The following is an 18,077-nucleotide window of genomic DNA, read 5'->3' on the forward strand; positions in this document are numbered from 1 at the left end:
GAGCTGCCAACAGGAAGTCCCGCAGGCAGACGTATCTGATCTCCGTGGGCTGTTTCACAAGTTTAATGAAAAAAACCACACTGCTTACAAAGAACTGAGAAGAGCGTTCTGCTTTATTTCATGCTGTGGCTTATCGGCAAACATGGTAACTTCCCAGTCCATCCAGTGAAGAAGATTAAACGCATCCAATAGGTGAAGGCGTATTTCACCACGGTCTAGAATAACTGAAATACCCAATGTCCAGAATATGAGACTATTCAAACTCCCACCACTGATTTCATCCCTCTAATTTGAGGGGGTCCTGAAATATTACACCAAAACAACCTAAGCTACCTCGTGGGTGAGACAGCAATTCTGGGGAAAAAAACTATGTTGTGATTGGACATCTCCTGTCCTATCGTTCAAGAGTGTGTCCATCCAAAGATTTCTCCTCCAATGTTGGGACCATGGAAACCAGGAGGCCGAAATCAGCAACTCAAATAAAAATAATTAGATAAATCCTCAGCGTTTAGCTGGAGGAATGTTTTATCAGAAGGAGGGGGAAAACAAGCAACAAAATCTCCAAAGCCCAAACCCTGCTGGTTCTATTATTTGTGAAATAAACAGGGTTCTGGGTCTGGATCTCCCATGTCGTGAGAGAATGCAGCTGCACTGGCGCTTTCTCCATACGGATGTCCTCCCCTGAGACAGATGTGAGCAGGGCTTTGACAGGTATGGGGGAGGCGCAGGTGGCTGCAGAAGCACCAGTGAAGGATCACAGATAGAGCGGGAAGCCTGGGGGACGTTGGGAGATCACTGTAAGTTCACGAAAGAAAGACGTCAGAACCAGGCAGGCTGCTCGACCAGTGGAGGTGTGAGAATTGCCTCGGGTCACTGGGTGGAGGATGGGATGAGGTCTGCATTCAGATTCAGACCCAGGGCAGGAGTTTGAGGACCGCCCTTCTGCTGATTTGAATACACACCTCACTGGATACCCAGGAGGAGCTACAACTCCCGGAAAGGAAGAGGCAGGCTTTTCCGACCCCCACTCCTCTTGGATGATAAAACTGTAGTTTACCTGATCCTCAGGGCAGAGCCTCCTTGCCTGCCACGCGGGCATCTCTCAAAAGCATCCTATTTTGATAAGCCTATTTCTTGCCCATCACTTTGTTTCTCGCTGAATTCCTTCTGTGCAGAGGCACGAAGAACCTGAACCTCAGTGAGTCCAAACATGGGGTGAGTGATTCTTATTGAAAACTGTGGGTTCGAGTCCCAGAACAGGGGTTTGAGTCCCAGTCTGAATTTAGCTGGGCTCAAGTCCCCATCTGGGTTCTGGCTGGGTTCATGCCATTAACGCGGTCCGTTTCAGCTTGAACCCCCAAGAGGTATATGAGACGGATGGGCACCGCCAGTGGAGCTGGAGAGCTTCCACCCCACCACAAGCTGTTAACACCCCTCAGACCTAGGGGTCGAGGAGGCTCTTGGCTTGGAGTAACAGATCTGGAAGGCACTAGATTCTTCTTTCTAATCCCCTCTCTCTCCCACAAGCAACACAAACAAATCGAAACAAAAACAAACAATAACAAAACCATCAGACACACCAAGGTGGGCTTCATTGAGGCCAGACTGCAGAAAAAATAATCAGGGCCCTTGAAAGGGAATTGAAAGCTCTGCACACACAGGATGGCCACTGTACCCAGTAAAACACAAGCTCTGTCCTGGAACCCAGTCCAGCCCTGCTGCCCTACTTAAGGCAGCACCTCTGAAGCTTTAGGGTTAAAACTGAGGTTCTGATTTCGTAGGTCTGCAGTAGGCACAGATATTGTATTTCTAATAAATTTTCAGGTCATGCTGATACTCTTGGTTCATGATGTGTGCTTTGTGCATGAAGGCTTTAGGGATTAAAGGTATCTGAGATTGTTTTTCCCTTGCGGAACGGTCCATAGCAAAAGAGACTCCTTTCCCCAACAATCACACTCCCCTCCTCTCACACATACAGCACTCATTACAGTTGGTTCCTGACTGTTGTAAAGGCAATAGAGTTAGTAGCTCCTTTGTTTCATGAGCTGCTCTGCAGCAGAACATGAGAGAGGTAGGAATTAATCCCAAGTCACCATAAGAAGTAGCAGGAGAGGAAAATTACTCAAAAAGACCAAAAACTGCTAGTAAAGTCGACCAAGATTCAGACAATTATAATTTAGGGATTCTAATATAAAGAGGTTGGTAAAATACTAGACATAATATTAGATACACAAATTAAATCCATAACAGAGCATCTAATTGAACCTGTGAGGCAGTGAGCTCCTAAAATTTTCTCGGAAACACGGAATAATAATTAGATGCAAATTATAATAATATGAAAAATGTCATGATATTCTCTTTATTTCACGGCTATCGGTTTTTATGCAAATGAATATCAGGAACATCATGGTTCAATCTCAATCTATACCCCTCTTTTTTTAAATGGAAGTTTACAGTTTCCTCTGGATATATGCCCAGGGGTGGGACTGCAGGATCATACAGTGTTTGATTTACAACATCATGTTAGTTTCAGGTCGGCATCACAATGATTCATCACAGGCGTCGCCAGAGCATCACAGTGATCCTTTTTCACATTCTTTTCCCTTACAGGTTATCGCAAAATACTGAGTATAATCCCTGTGCTATACAGCAGGTCCTTGTTGATTATTTTATATCTAGTAGTGTGTATATGTTAACCCCAAAGTCCTAACTCACCTCGCCACGTTTCCCTTTTGGTAACCACAGGTTTGTTTTCTATTTGACTCTTTCTATTTTGTAAATAAATTCATTCGTATCTTTCTCTTGTCTTTTAGATTCCACCTATAAGTGATATCCTATGATATTTGTCTTTCTCTGTCTGGCATACTTCAATTAGTATGATAATCTCTAGATCCATCCAGGTTTGCTGCAAATAGCATTATTTCATTTTTTATGGCTAAGTAGTATTCCATTGTATATATGTACCACATCTTCTTTATCTATTCATCTGCTGATGGACATTTAGGTTGCTTCCACATCTTGGCTAATGTAAATAGTGCGGCAGTGAACACTGGGGTGCATGTAATTTTCAAATTATACTTTCCTCTGGATATATGCCCAGGAGAGGGATTGCAGGATCATATGGTAGTTCTATATTTAGCTTATAAAGGAACCCGCATACTGTTATCCACAGTGGCTGCAACAATTTACATTCCTACCAACAGTGTAGGAGGGTTTCTTTTTTCTCCACTCTCTCTCTAGAATTTATAATCTGTAGACTTTCTGATGACAGCTATCCTGACTGGAGCGAAGGGGTACCTTACTGTAGTTTTGCTTTGCATTTCTCTAATACTTAGTGATGCGGAACACTTTTTCACATGCCTGTTGGCCGTCTATATGTCTTCTTGGAGAAATGTCTACTTAGATCTTTTGCCTGTTTTTGATTGGGTTTTTTTTGATATTGGGTTGTATGAGCTATTTACATAGTTTGGAAATTCATCCCTTGTCAGTTGCATCATTTGCAAATATTTTCTCCCTTCCATAGGTTGTCGTCTCGTTTTGTTTATGGTTTCCTCTGATGTGCAAAGGCTTTTAAGTTGAATTAGGTCCCATTTGTTCATTACTGCTTCTATTTCCATTACTCTAGGAGACAGATCCGAAAAGATATTGCTGCAATTTATGTCAAAGACTGTTCCGCCTATGTTTTCCTCCAGGAATGCAATTAAGAGTTCTTCCAATACGCTATATTGGAACTGTATTGCAATTGTATGAGGAACTGTTACTTGAAAAGCTCAACCAAAATTTTAGATTGATGATTAGAGCAGATGACTCAAACCTGAAGCTTAGCTTAATGTGACAGGCAAAGCTTTTATGTTTAGCCATTTTCGTATGTGAATATTGTTATAAAAATTTCTAAATTGGAATGCCTTTGGATGGGCTATGCACTATTAAAATGACCAGAGCTCCCAGGCAACTTAGTGAATTTATTTTCCTGTATTCTGAATGCATTTGAGTTAACAAACCCTGTATTGAAGTATTTTAAGGAGATAAGTTCTCTTTTTCATTAGTCAACAAAATATGAGTAGTTTTCATATTTGTGTTTAGATGTGAAATGAACTCCCTGAGTTACTGATACCCAGAAACTTAATATTTACTTGAAGATATAGGACTTACACAACAACAATTACAAGACAAAATGGGGCACAGTCACTGCTATCCAAGAGGCAGCCTCCCTGCTCTCCTCACGTGCTGCTGCGGCTCTGATCTGCCTAATCCCGTCCCCTCTCTAAGCCACACCAGCCAGGGCCCTTCACTGCCTCCCACACCCATCTCTAACTTCATGCTATCCATTTTCTCTAGGGATTCTCCAGTCACTTTCAACCAAATTTGGGTGGTTTTTTTTTTTTTTTCTCATATCTCACAATCACCCAACTAAAAAACAAAACCCACAACCGTTGGGTCATGTCCTCCTTTTTCCTACAATACCCAGTTATTCACGAAATCCTCAGAGTTTTTCCTCTCTAGTCCTTCGGTCCTTGGTCATCAGAACCTTGGCTCCCAAACGGTTCCTACGAGGGCCTTCCCTACTGCCAACTGCTTCCAGAACTTTCTTCAGAACTCGAGGCAAACATTGGCAATGTCTCTGCATTTCCCATCACATCAGAATTAGATCTGTGGTTGGCTTCCAAAGACCCTCTTTATTTGACCCAACTCTATCCTCTTGGTATCTCCCCCCCTCCACCGCCCCTGTTCTCAGCAGTCTGGTCCCTCCCAGTTCTGCATGCACAGCTGGTTGCAGTACTGGTCTTGCAACTGGCATAATTCCTCTTTTTTCAAACTCAGTCTATCACTGCTCTTCAGGAATCCCTTCTTGACTTCTCACTGATTTCTGCCACCCTCCTAACATCTCTATATAATCTACATTACACTGTTTCATACATCTTCATTTTAATATCATTTTCTATTTCACATTTGCTCATTATGTCTTTGCAACTAATGCTGGGAAAGGTCTTTTTTTTTTTTTTTCAGCTTTGCTTGGTTTTACTATCAATTCAAGTATCCAGCATGAGGTTGAACACGACATGAGTTTTTATGAGTAATTAATGAATAATGAATTAGAGAGTTTCAATAGCAAACGGCTAGAATGGATTTTCAAAAGTTATGTGGAAAGTGCTGGAGAAAATAGTATTACAGTGAATGCAAACTTACCAGAGAAGACACTAGGTATCTTGGAAAGGAAGCTTTTGACAGTACGAATAGGAATTCCATTTTTTTCATCTTGCATGCGGGCTATGACGTCTTCCATCTAAATAACAATAATAAAATAATCATAATGTTTTAAAAGTCGAAATTTTTGAGAAAAATCAGGTATCATAATTCTGTATACTAGTTTTGCCTAAGAATAATGCCACATTCTTGTCTTTCTATACTTTGTCACATTCATATTTTTAGTTTGGCTAAAAGATGATGGAGAAAACAAAGAAAGGTGGCTATTTTAGAGTCTATTAAGTGTAAGAAGAATTTTGTGCTTGGAATAGTGCCTCTCTCCTGGTTTCGCATTCTTTGGTTATAAATGACCAGAAACCACTGTCATAGCGAGAGTCAGACTTCATTAATGCTCTCTTTACCGAACTCAGTGCAAAAGAAAATAGAAGACTTAAAAAAAGCCTATGTTGGGATTTTCTCTTCAAACAAGAGAGTTCCTATGATTTGGTTTAACGTAAAGGTCCAAGACCTGCCTAGAAATACAGGACTGACTGCCAGCAATTGCTGCTTCTCTTGGCCAGGCATTTGCTGGCGTGAGCTGTGAAATGCACGTGCCTGCACACCGGGTACACGGTAACAATATGAACGCCGTGCCATAGCCTTCGCCCATTTCGTAGCTGCCAATGTATACATCTTTCTATCTGATTAGCACATTCTTTTTGGTTTTGGAAAATTTTCACAGTTTTAAAGGGCTTCCCCTTGCCACGTCTAATGTGGAATTTAGTTTTGAATAACATTTGTTCAAATCATAGCTTCAGACTTCTGTGTGTGTTTCTAAACGTGTGGCACACAAATACACACAGCTTGCAGTACAAAACTCACAATCTATTCATTCACTTACTTATCCCACGGTTCCTGATGACTGACTCTAGACAGACTTACAAAGGATACTATGGACGCACAAATGAATATAATACAGTTGCCGCCCACCAAAAATCCAGTCAATATTGAAAAGAATGCTGAAATTTGAGTAAGGTTTGTAGTTATCAATTTCCCGTTTTTTAACAGTATGCTATAATTATATAAGGTGCTAACACTAGGGGTGAGAAATGGCATGGGGGAGTCTCTGTACTATTTTTGCATCTTTTCTGTTACATCTAAGATTATATCAACATAAAAAGGTTTTTTTAAATTACAGTCTAAATGTATCAATTCATTATCAAATTCCCATCAATACAGCTTCAGAACAGTTTTCAAAAAAGAAATCGTATTTTCTTGAATAAGTCCTTCCAGATACACTAACACAGGAAAGTGGGATGAGAGAAGAATGGGTTTGAGTAAGACGGGTCCACATGTGACTCTCAGCTCTTCTGATTGTCATCCACGTCACTTTGAGCAGAGCCACGTAACTTCTTACACATCCCCTTATGTATAAAACAGTGATAATAATATTCATAACACATCTTTCCCAATGTTTGCAGTGTCAGGTTGGGGCTGGGCTGGGGTAAAGCATTTTAACTAAATGACATGCACGTACAAAGCACCACACAGAGATGGACTTCCGGTGTCCAGGCGCATCCCTGATACCCGGAGAGACGCACATTCTCCATCACTCCTGTTTCTTTTCACGTGGAGGGAGCACCATCAGCCTGGTCCTCCAGCCTCTCTCTGTTCCTTAACTCGCTCCACTCTGTGCCCCTGGGCTGACCCACCAGGTAGAAGAGCTGCGAATGAGAAACTAGCCAGCAGTCCCATCCCTTGGCCGTAGGTCATCCTGTATCTGGATCTGCTGGGTTGGAGAGGCTCCCCAGTGGGTGAGAAGCCTGTTAAGGACTGGGCTTCAGGATTAAATCTCTTATGTTCCAAACACTCTTCAACATAACGGCTTCATCAGGAGTCAAGGTGATACTCTGATCCCTTCACCCTTTGGTTGTGATTTTCAATTGACTGAGAATTCATGGAGTTCCCATCGTGGCTCAGCGGTTGGCAAACCCGACCAGCATCCACGAGGACACAGGATTGAACCCCAGCCTCGCTCAACTGACTGAGAATTCAGGTAGGAGAGGAAGTCTTTTTTTTTAAATCAGAACCCCCAAAGATCCCAACAATATGTAAATACTTACATGTAATAAAGGTATCTTAGAAATACAGAAACATGAAAATAGATAAATTTTTATGGCTTTTCATTTTGTAGCTAACTGTCCTTCATTCACCTGACACAATGTTCAGAAATGAAGAATAAGCGGCTTTGCCTTGCCTGGAATCAGCCTGAAAACCCTGTATTATAAGCTTAATGGTTTAAACCAGCCCAGCTTAGATGGACACAGAAACCTCTCCGATTCCCACTTCAATCACCTCTGCTCCCGAGATGTGGTGCTGAATTAAGGTCCACCTCTCAGTTTACAGGATCCCAAAGGAGCAAGGTTAGGAAGCTGGGGATTGACAGTGGCCTCTGCGGTTGTATTTTAAAATCTTCAATTTTCCTGAACAACATTAAATTTCAGTCCAAACAGCAGAGTGATTACAGACATGCATTTTGGCCTGTCTGATCCTGGCTGTCCTACCTGAAAGCCCTATGAACAAGTAAGTTACCTTATTACTCTAAGACTCAGTTTTTTCACCTTTAAATGGAAAAAAAATGATAATAGTATACATGTTATCAGAGGTGAAGATTAATGAAATAATACTAACTACATGTTTACCATAATGCTGCCGTGAGACATCAAGGAGGCTTGCTAATGCTCAAATTTCTGTTTCTTTTCTTTTCTTTTTTGTCTTTTGTCCTTTTAGGGCCACACCTGCAGCATATGGAGGTTCCCGGGCTAGGGGTCTAATAGGAGCTGTAGCTGCTGGCCTACACCACAGCCACAGCAATGCCAGATCCGAGCCGCGTCTGCCATCTACACCACAGCTCATGGCAAAGCCGGATCCTTAAGCAACGTTAAGTGAGTGAGGCCAGGGGTCGAACCCATAACCACATGGTTTCTAGTCGGATTTGATTAGAAACAGAAGAACAAATAAAATCCAAAGTTAATTTTAAAAAAAGGAAAAAAAAAAGAAGAAGAATGAATTTCAGAGTGGAAATAAATGAAATAGAAACTAAAAAAAAAAATCGAAAATAGAAAAGATCAATGAAAGTAAGAACACGTTCTTTGAAAAGATAAACAAAATTGATAAACCTTTAGGCATATTCATGAAGAAAAAAAAGAGTGCCCAAATCAATAAAATCATGAATGAAACAGGAGCAGTTACAACCGACACCACAGACAAAAAGGATCATAAGAGAATATCCCCATGAAGAGATAACCTAGAAGAAATGGACAAATTCCTAAAAATGTACACTCTCATGAGACTGAGTCAGGAATAAACAGAAAATATAAACAGCCCAAATACTAGCAATGGGATTCAGAAGACATTAGATTTATGCTAAAATGTAAATGGTATTTAAGTCATAATTTAGTTTCACCATGAAATGAATGACAAACTATGAAATGTACGTAAGTCTACCCATGCACGTATTCATAAACGCCTACATCTGGGACCAAGAATGTCATTAACACATTATACTGAAGTCAAATATTCCTGTTTAAGAAGCAAAAAAGACAACAAAAAGCTGAATTTATTTTACCTCCTCCTTTCTTCCTCTCAGCCCAATTAAAAATGTCTTCTATCACCAACTCTAGGTAAGTCCTATTTTTGACGAGGGATTAAGGTTGGCAGAAGTACAGAAATCAATCTACTAAAAGTAAACACAGGAATTTTGACGCCGTGTTTTAGCACTCCATGGATGTCATTATACATTCATTACTCCTACTTTAAGAATCTGCAGAACATTCGTAAATACTGTTCTAAGAGTTCTCACGAGGTGTCCTATCATTAAAAAATTTTCATAGCAATATGTGGCATGATGTGGTAACACTATCAGAAACAGTGGCGCTGAACAAAGGACACAAGAAGTCAGGCAACATTATCACGATGAACTTGAATGTATCAAGCCCAAAGAGAGCAAAATGTTTAGTCGATGAAGGATGCGATCTAACCCAGGACAAGTGTGAAATAACAAAATGAGGCCGGTTTAATACTCAGCTAGGTGGCATATTCGTTAAACACTCTGGAGGAAGTCGCCTTGTTGAAGCCTTTGTGTCCTCACTCATTAAATGGAGATATATTACTTACCTCTCATGTTCAGTGAGGAATAAAGTGTATCTATCAAGAGCATTTCAAAAACTATCAAGTACTACTGTGATTATTGCCCTTACGTCGCTGAGCACATGTCCCAGGGTTTCTTAAGTGGAGCTGAATCCTGATTTCAGAAGACGGAGGCTTAAGAGGGAAAGTAACAAGTAGTCAAGATCACGAGAGCTGGTCCTTCAGATCCATCTCATACCTTTTTTTGTCCTTTCTGTCCCCGTAGTCTGGGTAGAGTTATAAGTACGAGGTTAAGTTAGTTAAGTTTCTGGAGTCTCATCACTGTCAGGGAGGCTTCAGATACAGAGAACAGTCAAGAGACGAAAACTAGAAGGGACGGTGTGCTGAGTAGGAAATGTGAGAGACACGTGGCCTGGCAGCACGGGTCAAGGTAGAAAACATGCAGGCTTTCTGAGTCAGGGAGACAAGACACCTGTGTTCCCCCAGCGGCGTGCTATTTGGAAACCTGGAAGCCCCGAAAGCTCTCTGCCTATCTGTGTGCTCGAAGACCGAAAACCCAAACATCCCTTCCAAGGCCCAGAAGACTCTTACTCGTCTTGTAAGAGTCTTGTCCAGTGGTTTCCCTGATCTACAGGTTCCCCTGGGTTGGACTAGTCCTTTATAAAGATGCAAAAGGCAATGATAAATGACACGCACCATGGCCCAGCCTCCTTTGCCTACAGGGATTCCTCAAGAGAACGAAGCCCTTCCGACAGGATGTTAGTGATTATCTTAATTCCCTCAAGTTGCTAGTGGACTAGTGGCATCCTGACAGCACGGGAGAGAAGTTAATTTCACACATAAGAAAAATAGATCCCTTAGGAAATTAGGGCTTAATATTCTCAGAAAATTCAAGTCGATAGGGCTATTCCAGTTATATTTGGAGCCACAAGCAATAGCTGTGTTCTGCTTCCACTGGCAGGAAACACAAGGGCTTTGGATTAAGTATGGGCAGAAGAGCCAGAAACACCTACTTTAAATGATGTCATTTATAGCAGCATATATTAAAGTAGAAGTACTATGTCTACTAAAGTAATTTACAACATTTTATTTTGTCAAATGGATGCTCAGAGATATTTGTGAACTGATTTCAGTATTATTATTTCTGTTTGTCTTTTGGCTGCCCCACAGCATAGGGAAGTTCCCGGGCCAGGGTTCGGATCGCAGTCATGGTCAGCTGTGGCAACGCCGGACACGTAAAGCACTGTGCTGGGCCAGGGACTGAACCTGCGTGCCTGTGCTCTCGAGACGCTGTCAATTCCATCGTGCCACAGTGGGAACTCCTGAGTTCAGTACTATTTTAACAAGAGTGATTAAAACAATGGCCTGCCATCACCACCACAACACGTAACCACTGTTTAGTCGGGGTTAATCCAGCCTGTTTCGCGTAAGAATTAATACCCTGTATGGGAATACCACTTAAAAAATGTTAAAGGCTTATGACCTAAAGGTAAGGCAAAAGCGCTTTAAAAGTACAAGAGCATAATCGTGCCAGTTACGAAGGTTTATCTACCTCAGATGCACACACTAAAAATAAAGATACGATCACGTGGCTCTTTGCCTTAGGTTTCTCTCTCCCTCCCTTTTTTCAAACTTTGACATTGGTTTTTGCTGCTGCTGAGACGGATCTTTGTCTCTGTATGACATTCTTCGGTTTACCTATTTCATATCTTGATTTTTAAATTTGAATTTCTTAGACTTCTTTTGAAACGAATGAGTAAACTGTAGACGGCAAAAGGAAAATACTCCCCCTTGACCCGACCCTTCCTGGTGCTGCCAACTCCAGGCACCACAAAGCTAAAATGGATTTCATTTTTCAAAAGCATCTGAACAGCCACATTGATCTTTAAAACCCACTGAACAGTTAGCTCTAAATAAGGGGACATTCAATGTGACTCTTCTGATTCACCCTTTACACATGGAAGGCTAGAGATGGGAATCTGGCAAAAATTCCCTCCTTCTAACTCAACTATCTGCAAAAGAAAGCTCTCTGCCCAGGGTTTAATGCAACGATTCACTCATTCTACTCTCCTCTCAAGAGAGAAATAAGGCTGCACAACAGTCAAGTTTATACAAAATCCCTCAGCAAAGTAGGTCCAAATACAGACATGCCATGCAAGAGCTGTTTCTTTTACATCCCCCACAATTTTGTTTTCCCCATGAAAACAAAATTCTCATGCCAAGGAAATCAGAACCCCTGGCTGCCTTCTTCCTGACAGTAATAGCCAACAATTTCATGAAAAAATAATCTAAGAGAGTGGTTTGCTTTACTGATTACTAGACAGCCTGTGCCTATAATTTTATAGTTAAAACATGGACTTCAGGTATAAATTCACTTATATGTGAAATCTAAAAAACAAAGCACATAAATATACATAGAAAAACAGTAATTGAATTATAGAAAAGAAAATGTACAGGCATTGCCAGAGGGGAGGAAGGTAGAAGGAGAAACGAAATAATAAATAGTTAAGGGATAAACATAAAGATGTAAGATATGTCATTAAAAACACAAAATGTGTGGGAAGGGAGAAAAGTATTCAGGTCTTCTAGAATGTGTATGAACTTAAATGACTCTCAGTTTAAAACTAGTAGATATAGCTATAGGTCAACACATATGAACTCCACGGTAACCACAAATCAAAAACCTACAATAGGTACACAAAAACAAAAAATAAAGGTACACAAATATACAACTAGAGAAAAATCATCAAATCAAAGGGAAGAAAAAACAAAGAATTATCAAAACAACGGTTAATCAAGTATACAATTCAATAAGTACACACGTATTATCTATAATTACTTAAAATGTCAAGGGATGAAATGTTACAATCAAAAGACATGGTGGCTGGTTGGATAAAAAAATAAGACTCATCTATACACTGCCTACAAGATACTCACTTCAGAACTAAAGATACAGACTGAAAGTGAGGGATGGAAAAAGATATTTCATGCAAACAGAAATGACAAATAAGCAGAGGTAGCAATTGTTATATAAGACAAACCAGACTTTAAAACAAAGATTATGACAAAAGACAAAAACAGGCATTATATAATGATAAAGGGATCTATACACAAAGAGTATACGATGCTTGTTAATATATATGCACCCAATACAGGAGCATCTCAATATATGAAACAAATATTAACAGACATATAAGGGAAAGTTGGCAGTAATACATTAATAGTAGGGGAATTGAACACCCCATTTGCATCACTGGACAGATCATCCAGACAGAATATCATAAGTCAACAGTAGTCTTAAATGACACAATAGAATTGTTGGACTTCATAAAGATCTACAGGACACTACATTCCAAAACAGCATAATACATATTATTTTATTTTATTTTTAATTTTTTATTACTCGAATGAATTTATCACATCTGTTGTATCACAATACATATTCTTTTAGCGTGTACATGTAAATAATTCTCCAAGATAGATAACATAGTAGGCTACAAAACAAGTCTCGACCCATTTAAGAGGACAGAAATTATATTAAACATGTTTCCAAACACAACAGTATGAAACTAGGAATCAATTAGAAGAATAAAAATGGTAAAAACACAAACACATGGAAAATTTAAAAAATATGTTACTAAAAAATCGATTGGTCAATGGAGAAATCAAAGAGGAAATCAGAACACACTTTGAAACTAATGAAAATAGCAATACAACATTTCAAAATGAATGAGATGCAGCAACTCAACACAAGCAACACAAGGCTTCCTCAAAAAAAAAAAACAAAAATAAAAAAAAAACAAAAAAAAAAGCACCAAGAAAAATCAGGAGTTCCTGTTGTGGCTCAGTGGTAACAAACCTGACTAGTATGCATGAGGTTGCAGGTTTAATTCCTGGCCCCACTCAGTGAACTAAGGATCCGTTATTGCTACGGCTGGCAGATGAAGTTCTGATTTGATCCCTAGCCTGGGAACCTCCATACGCCTCGGGTGCAGCGCTAAATTGAAAAAAAGAAGAAAATTGTCAAATAAACAATGTAACCAAGTCACCCAAAAGAATTAGAAAAAGAACAAAGCCCAAAATCAGCAGAAGAAATGAAATAATAAAGATCAAAAAGATGATAAACAAATTAGAGACAAAAAAAACCAAACAAACAAGAGCTAGTTTTTTGAATAGATGAATGAAATTGATAACCCTTTAGTCAGGGTTATCAAGAAAAAACAGAGAAGACCCAAACAAACCAAGTAAGAAAAGGGGAATTATACCAAAGGTATAAATAAGAAGAGCTAAAACATATACTTCTCAAAGTATTGTAAAAAATTGAAGAGGTTGGAACACTTCCCGCCCCCGCCCCCAAAAAAAGGGAAGGAAGGAAGGGAAAGGAGAGGAGAAAAGAAAAGAAAAAAGTAAAGAAAAAAAGAAAGTTACAGGCCCCTATCTTTGATGAAAATAGATGCAAAAATCCTCAACAAAATATTAGCAAACTAACATTAGGAACAATAAATAAAAGGGATGATACATCAGGATCACGAAGGATTTCTTCTAGCGTTTCAAGAACATTTCAGTATTTGGATATCAGGAGTTCTTATTGTGGTTCAGCAGTAATGAACCCGACTAGTAACCATGAGGACACGGGTTCCATCCCTGGCCTGGCTCAGTGGGTTAAGGATCTGGTGGTGCCGTGAGCTGGGTGCAGGTCGCAGACGCAGCTCAGACCCCGTGCTGCTGTGGCTGTGGTGTAGACAGGCATGTGCAGCTCCAGTAAGCCCCCCAGCCTGGGAACTTCCACATGCCAAGGGTGCAGCCCTAGAAAGAAAAAAAAAAAATGCATATCAATCAATGATACACTACATTAAAAATTACATGATAATCGCAATAGACACAGAAAAAGCATTTGCCAAAATTCAACATCTATTCATGATAAAAACTGTTACCACATGTGGTATAGAGGGAACGTAATAAAGGCCATTTCTGCAAAACCCACAGCTAACATCATATGCACCATGGGAAGCAGAAAGCCTTTCCTCTAAAATCAGTAATAGCTAAGAATGTCCACTCTCGACATTTCTATCTGGCGTAGTATTGGAGATATGCTGATTGTATCTCCATAAAACTGGAAGAAAAAAAACATGTTCATCAGAAGACCACGGAGATCTAGTGAGCACGGTGATCCAGAGTGGCTCACTTCCGCCACTGCCCCAGCCAGAAATCCGAATCTGAAATCTTAATTTTGTTCTGCTGCCGTCCAAAACTCAGGCACTGCCCCCCAAACAGTTCAAATACAGTAATGTTTTAACAATATATTTTGTTATTTTCATATGTATGTGTGTGCATATCTAATATAATTATGAGATATTAACTACCTCTTTTTTTCTTTTTGTAGGGCCACAGTCTCTGCATATGGAAGTTCTCAGGATAGGAGTCGAATCGGAGCCGCAGCTGCCGGCCTACACCACAGCCACAGCAATGTCAGATCCAAGCTACGAGGAGCTACACGGAGCTACACGGAGCTACAAGGAACTACCAACTACAAGGCGCTGGCAAGGACCGGTGAAACTGGATTGCTGCTGACCAATTAATTCTCTCTGCACCATCAGATCGGTGAGGCCTGAAGAAACTTGGTTATATAACAATGTGGGAGGCTTTTGTCAGAGACAAAGGCATGTGCCTTCTCTCAAGACCTTCGGCAGAAAATGCTTCTTGGGATCTTAAATATCTTTGGCATGGCCTTGCCTTTTTTGCTTCATGAACAACAGCCTAGATGTCAGCTGAGATTCCATGTCCTCGGGGCTTATGTAGACTTGCTTTGACCCTAGGGAACAACCCGAGGAAGTGTTAAGCCATCCTGAGATTGCTGCTAATTCCTTTCCTGGCTCAGCGTCCTCCAGACACTGGGCGGTCATTCTGTGCCTGGATATACTGAGTTCCTGTTGAGGCTCAGTGGGTTATGTACCCAACACCTATCCATGAGGATGCGGGTTCGAGCCCTGGCCTCACTCAGTGAGTTAAGGATCCAGTGTAGCTGTGAGCTGTGGTGTAGATCAAAGACATGGCTCTGATCTGGCATGGCTGTGTCTGTGGTGTAGGCAGCTGAAGCTCTGATTCGACCCCTCCCCTAGGAACTTCCACATGTTGCAGCTGCAGCCCTAAAAAGAAAAATAAATCAGCTCTTACACAGCTCTCCATAAGAACGCTACTCACTTCAATTCAAGGTTTTCAAGAAATCACTCAATATTTGAGGGGATGATGAGGTGAGGGCTCCATCCTACTGAGATGTCCGGTTTCTCTAGGTCTCTGCTCCTCCCTCCCCCTCACCCAGATACTTCTGACACGCACACTGCCCTCATCCTTCCGGTCCTCTGTGGCAAAGCCAGGCGTTCCTCCTCTGCTCTCCTGCACACCAGCTTCGACCCCCACACCCAGCCTTCAGCTTCTATTCCAAGTAGGCACCGGGAGGAATTGTTCCAACAAAGTCACTTCCCTTCCAACAAAGTCACTTCCCTGAGAAAAAGTTTTGCTGCCAGTTGTTAAAAGAATAAAGGGATCTTCCTATTTTTCAAAATGAATTTAAACACAGAGTAGGTGTTTAGAGCAGGTACGTAAATATTTTTTTATTCTGAGGCAGGTCCTCCTTACTATGGCCTGGCAGGGAAACATCCTGGGCCAATGAGTTTTATACTCCCCATTTAATCTATAAAGGGTTAGAAAAAGCATATATGAAATCCCCGTTACTACACAGATCTTATCCCCTCTTAGGAAGGTGCTTTTCAGGCATCGTCTCACACCTTCCTGCTAAGAAAGGAAAAACGCCCTTACCTGCAAGGTACAGAGGGAAGGCAGGAAGATGCCCGTGGATTAAATGACTCTGGAACTGGCCTCAGGAAGCAGAGGGCAGAACCACAGGTGGGACCCAGAGTTTGAGAAACCCCATCCAAGACAGTGTTGCCTCACAAAAAGTTTTCAAAGTCTGTTCCTTCTTCTCTCACAGTTGCTAAAATTTGAGCTTTTCCCATTTGTACTTATTGAGGTAGTATATATAGCATGAGGTTCAGCCTCTAATCTTGGGAAAGTTAGTCAACATTTTGGTGCCTCTGAAAAATAGAAAGGATACATAATAGTATCCACCTCCCAGAGCTATTGTGAGGATTAAATGCGTTGACACCTCCTACCTCCAGACCCCCAGACACCCACCTCAGAGCTTAGCAAAGGGCCTGCATGGTACAGAAAAACACCACATAAGTGTTGGCTAAAATTATTTCTTCTTTTTCAAATCGCTCATTCTGTATTTAGAAGCCATGAGTTGATTTTTTTTTTTTTTTTTTGCCTTGGTGACAGCATTGTCTAACTATAGAAATCAACCTTGTAGCCTCCCAAACCTCTGATTAAATCCAATGTACGACCTTCCTTCTTTCCTTCTTCCTTCCTTCTAGCAATATTTCCTGAGTACCTACTATGTGCATCGGGGCACAGTATTAGATTACACGCAGCGCGAAAGATCATTTAGAAGTTAGTTTCGACCCAAGATCTTATGGTCTAAGGAGGAAATAGGCACATAAACACATAGATTTCAATTCAAGGTCAAAGTAATATTATTGGAGGAACCGAGGTAAAGGATCTGCCTGAAACCATCAGAAGAGCTTTCCCTGAGGAGGGGGCACTAGAGCGGAATCTTTACAGATAATCAAGGATTTACCAATTAAAGAGCATCTGAAATATTTGGGAAATATTTTTAAAAATACATAAAAATTTTAAACTCACATGCAACCCATATAAAAAACAGTCACATGCTAGATCATAAAGTATGTCTCAACATATTTCAAGGACTGAAATCATACAGAGTATAATTCTACTTAGCACAAGATAAATAAAACACCTAACAATTCACATTAGCCATTTAAAAATAACAAATGTCCGTGTTATTTTATCAATTGAAATAAAAATAGAGGTAAATATTTAAACAGGATAGGCTACGAACAGTAGTACTAACATGTATCTAGGTGTATATTTAGATGTAAAAACAGGTTTAGAGATTGTTCTTTGCAAAAAAACATGTAACACATTTCATGAAGATAGTAGGATAAACAAATTTCAACTGACAATAACATCAAAAAACTTAAGCTATCAAAGTTCTTATCATGGCACGACAGAAACAATCTGACTAGTATCCGTGAGGATGTGGGTTCAATCCCTGGCCTCGCTCAGTGGGTTAAAGATCTGGCATTGCCACAAGCCGTGGTGTAGGTTGAAGACATGGCTCAGATCCTGCATTGCTGTGGCTGTGGTGTAGGTTGGCAGCTGTAGCTCCAATTCGACCCCTCCCCTGGGAACTTCCACATGCCAAGGGTGCAGCCCTAAAAAGCAAAAAACAAACAAACAAACAAACAAAAAACCCCCAAACTTAAGCTATAGAACACATATGTATATATGAATGATTTACATATGGATGATCTACAACTCTATGAAATATTTCAAAATTATTTTGCAAAACAACTGCTCAGAAACCAAATACTTAAATTGAATGTAGAGAATAATAACCAAAAAAAAAAAAAAAAAAAGCAGCTCCAGAGAAGGGTAGGGAATTTTACAGAAGGGAGGAGAACTCTTAAGATTTTCAGTCTTATGGAAACAACCCAAATGTCCATCAACAGATGATTGGATCAGGAAGATGTGGTGTATATACACAATGGAATACTACTCAGCCATAAAAAAGAATGACATAATGCCATTTGCAGCAACATGGATGG

General features: G+C 40.4%; 1 protein-coding gene across 4 annotated transcripts in view; it reads right to left on the reverse strand.

The window, feature by feature from the left end:
* Positions 1–18,077, reverse strand: part of RGS7 (regulator of G protein signaling 7) — a 371,782-nt gene that overhangs the window by 172,409 nt on the left and 181,296 nt on the right. For all 4 annotated transcript variants that reach the window (XM_047755057.1, XM_047755055.1, XM_047755056.1 and 1 more), the window contains exon 3: positions 5,188–5,284. In XM_047755057.1, the coding sequence (XP_047611013.1) occupies positions 5,188–5,284 (97 nt within the window). The remainder of the gene's footprint in view (positions 1–5,187; positions 5,285–18,077) is intronic.

The sequence above is a fragment of the Phacochoerus africanus genome, chromosome 12 (genome assembly GCF_016906955.1).
Source record: "Phacochoerus africanus isolate WHEZ1 chromosome 12, ROS_Pafr_v1, whole genome shotgun sequence".
NCBI classification, from domain to species: Eukaryota; Metazoa; Chordata; class Mammalia; order Artiodactyla; family Suidae; genus Phacochoerus; species Phacochoerus africanus.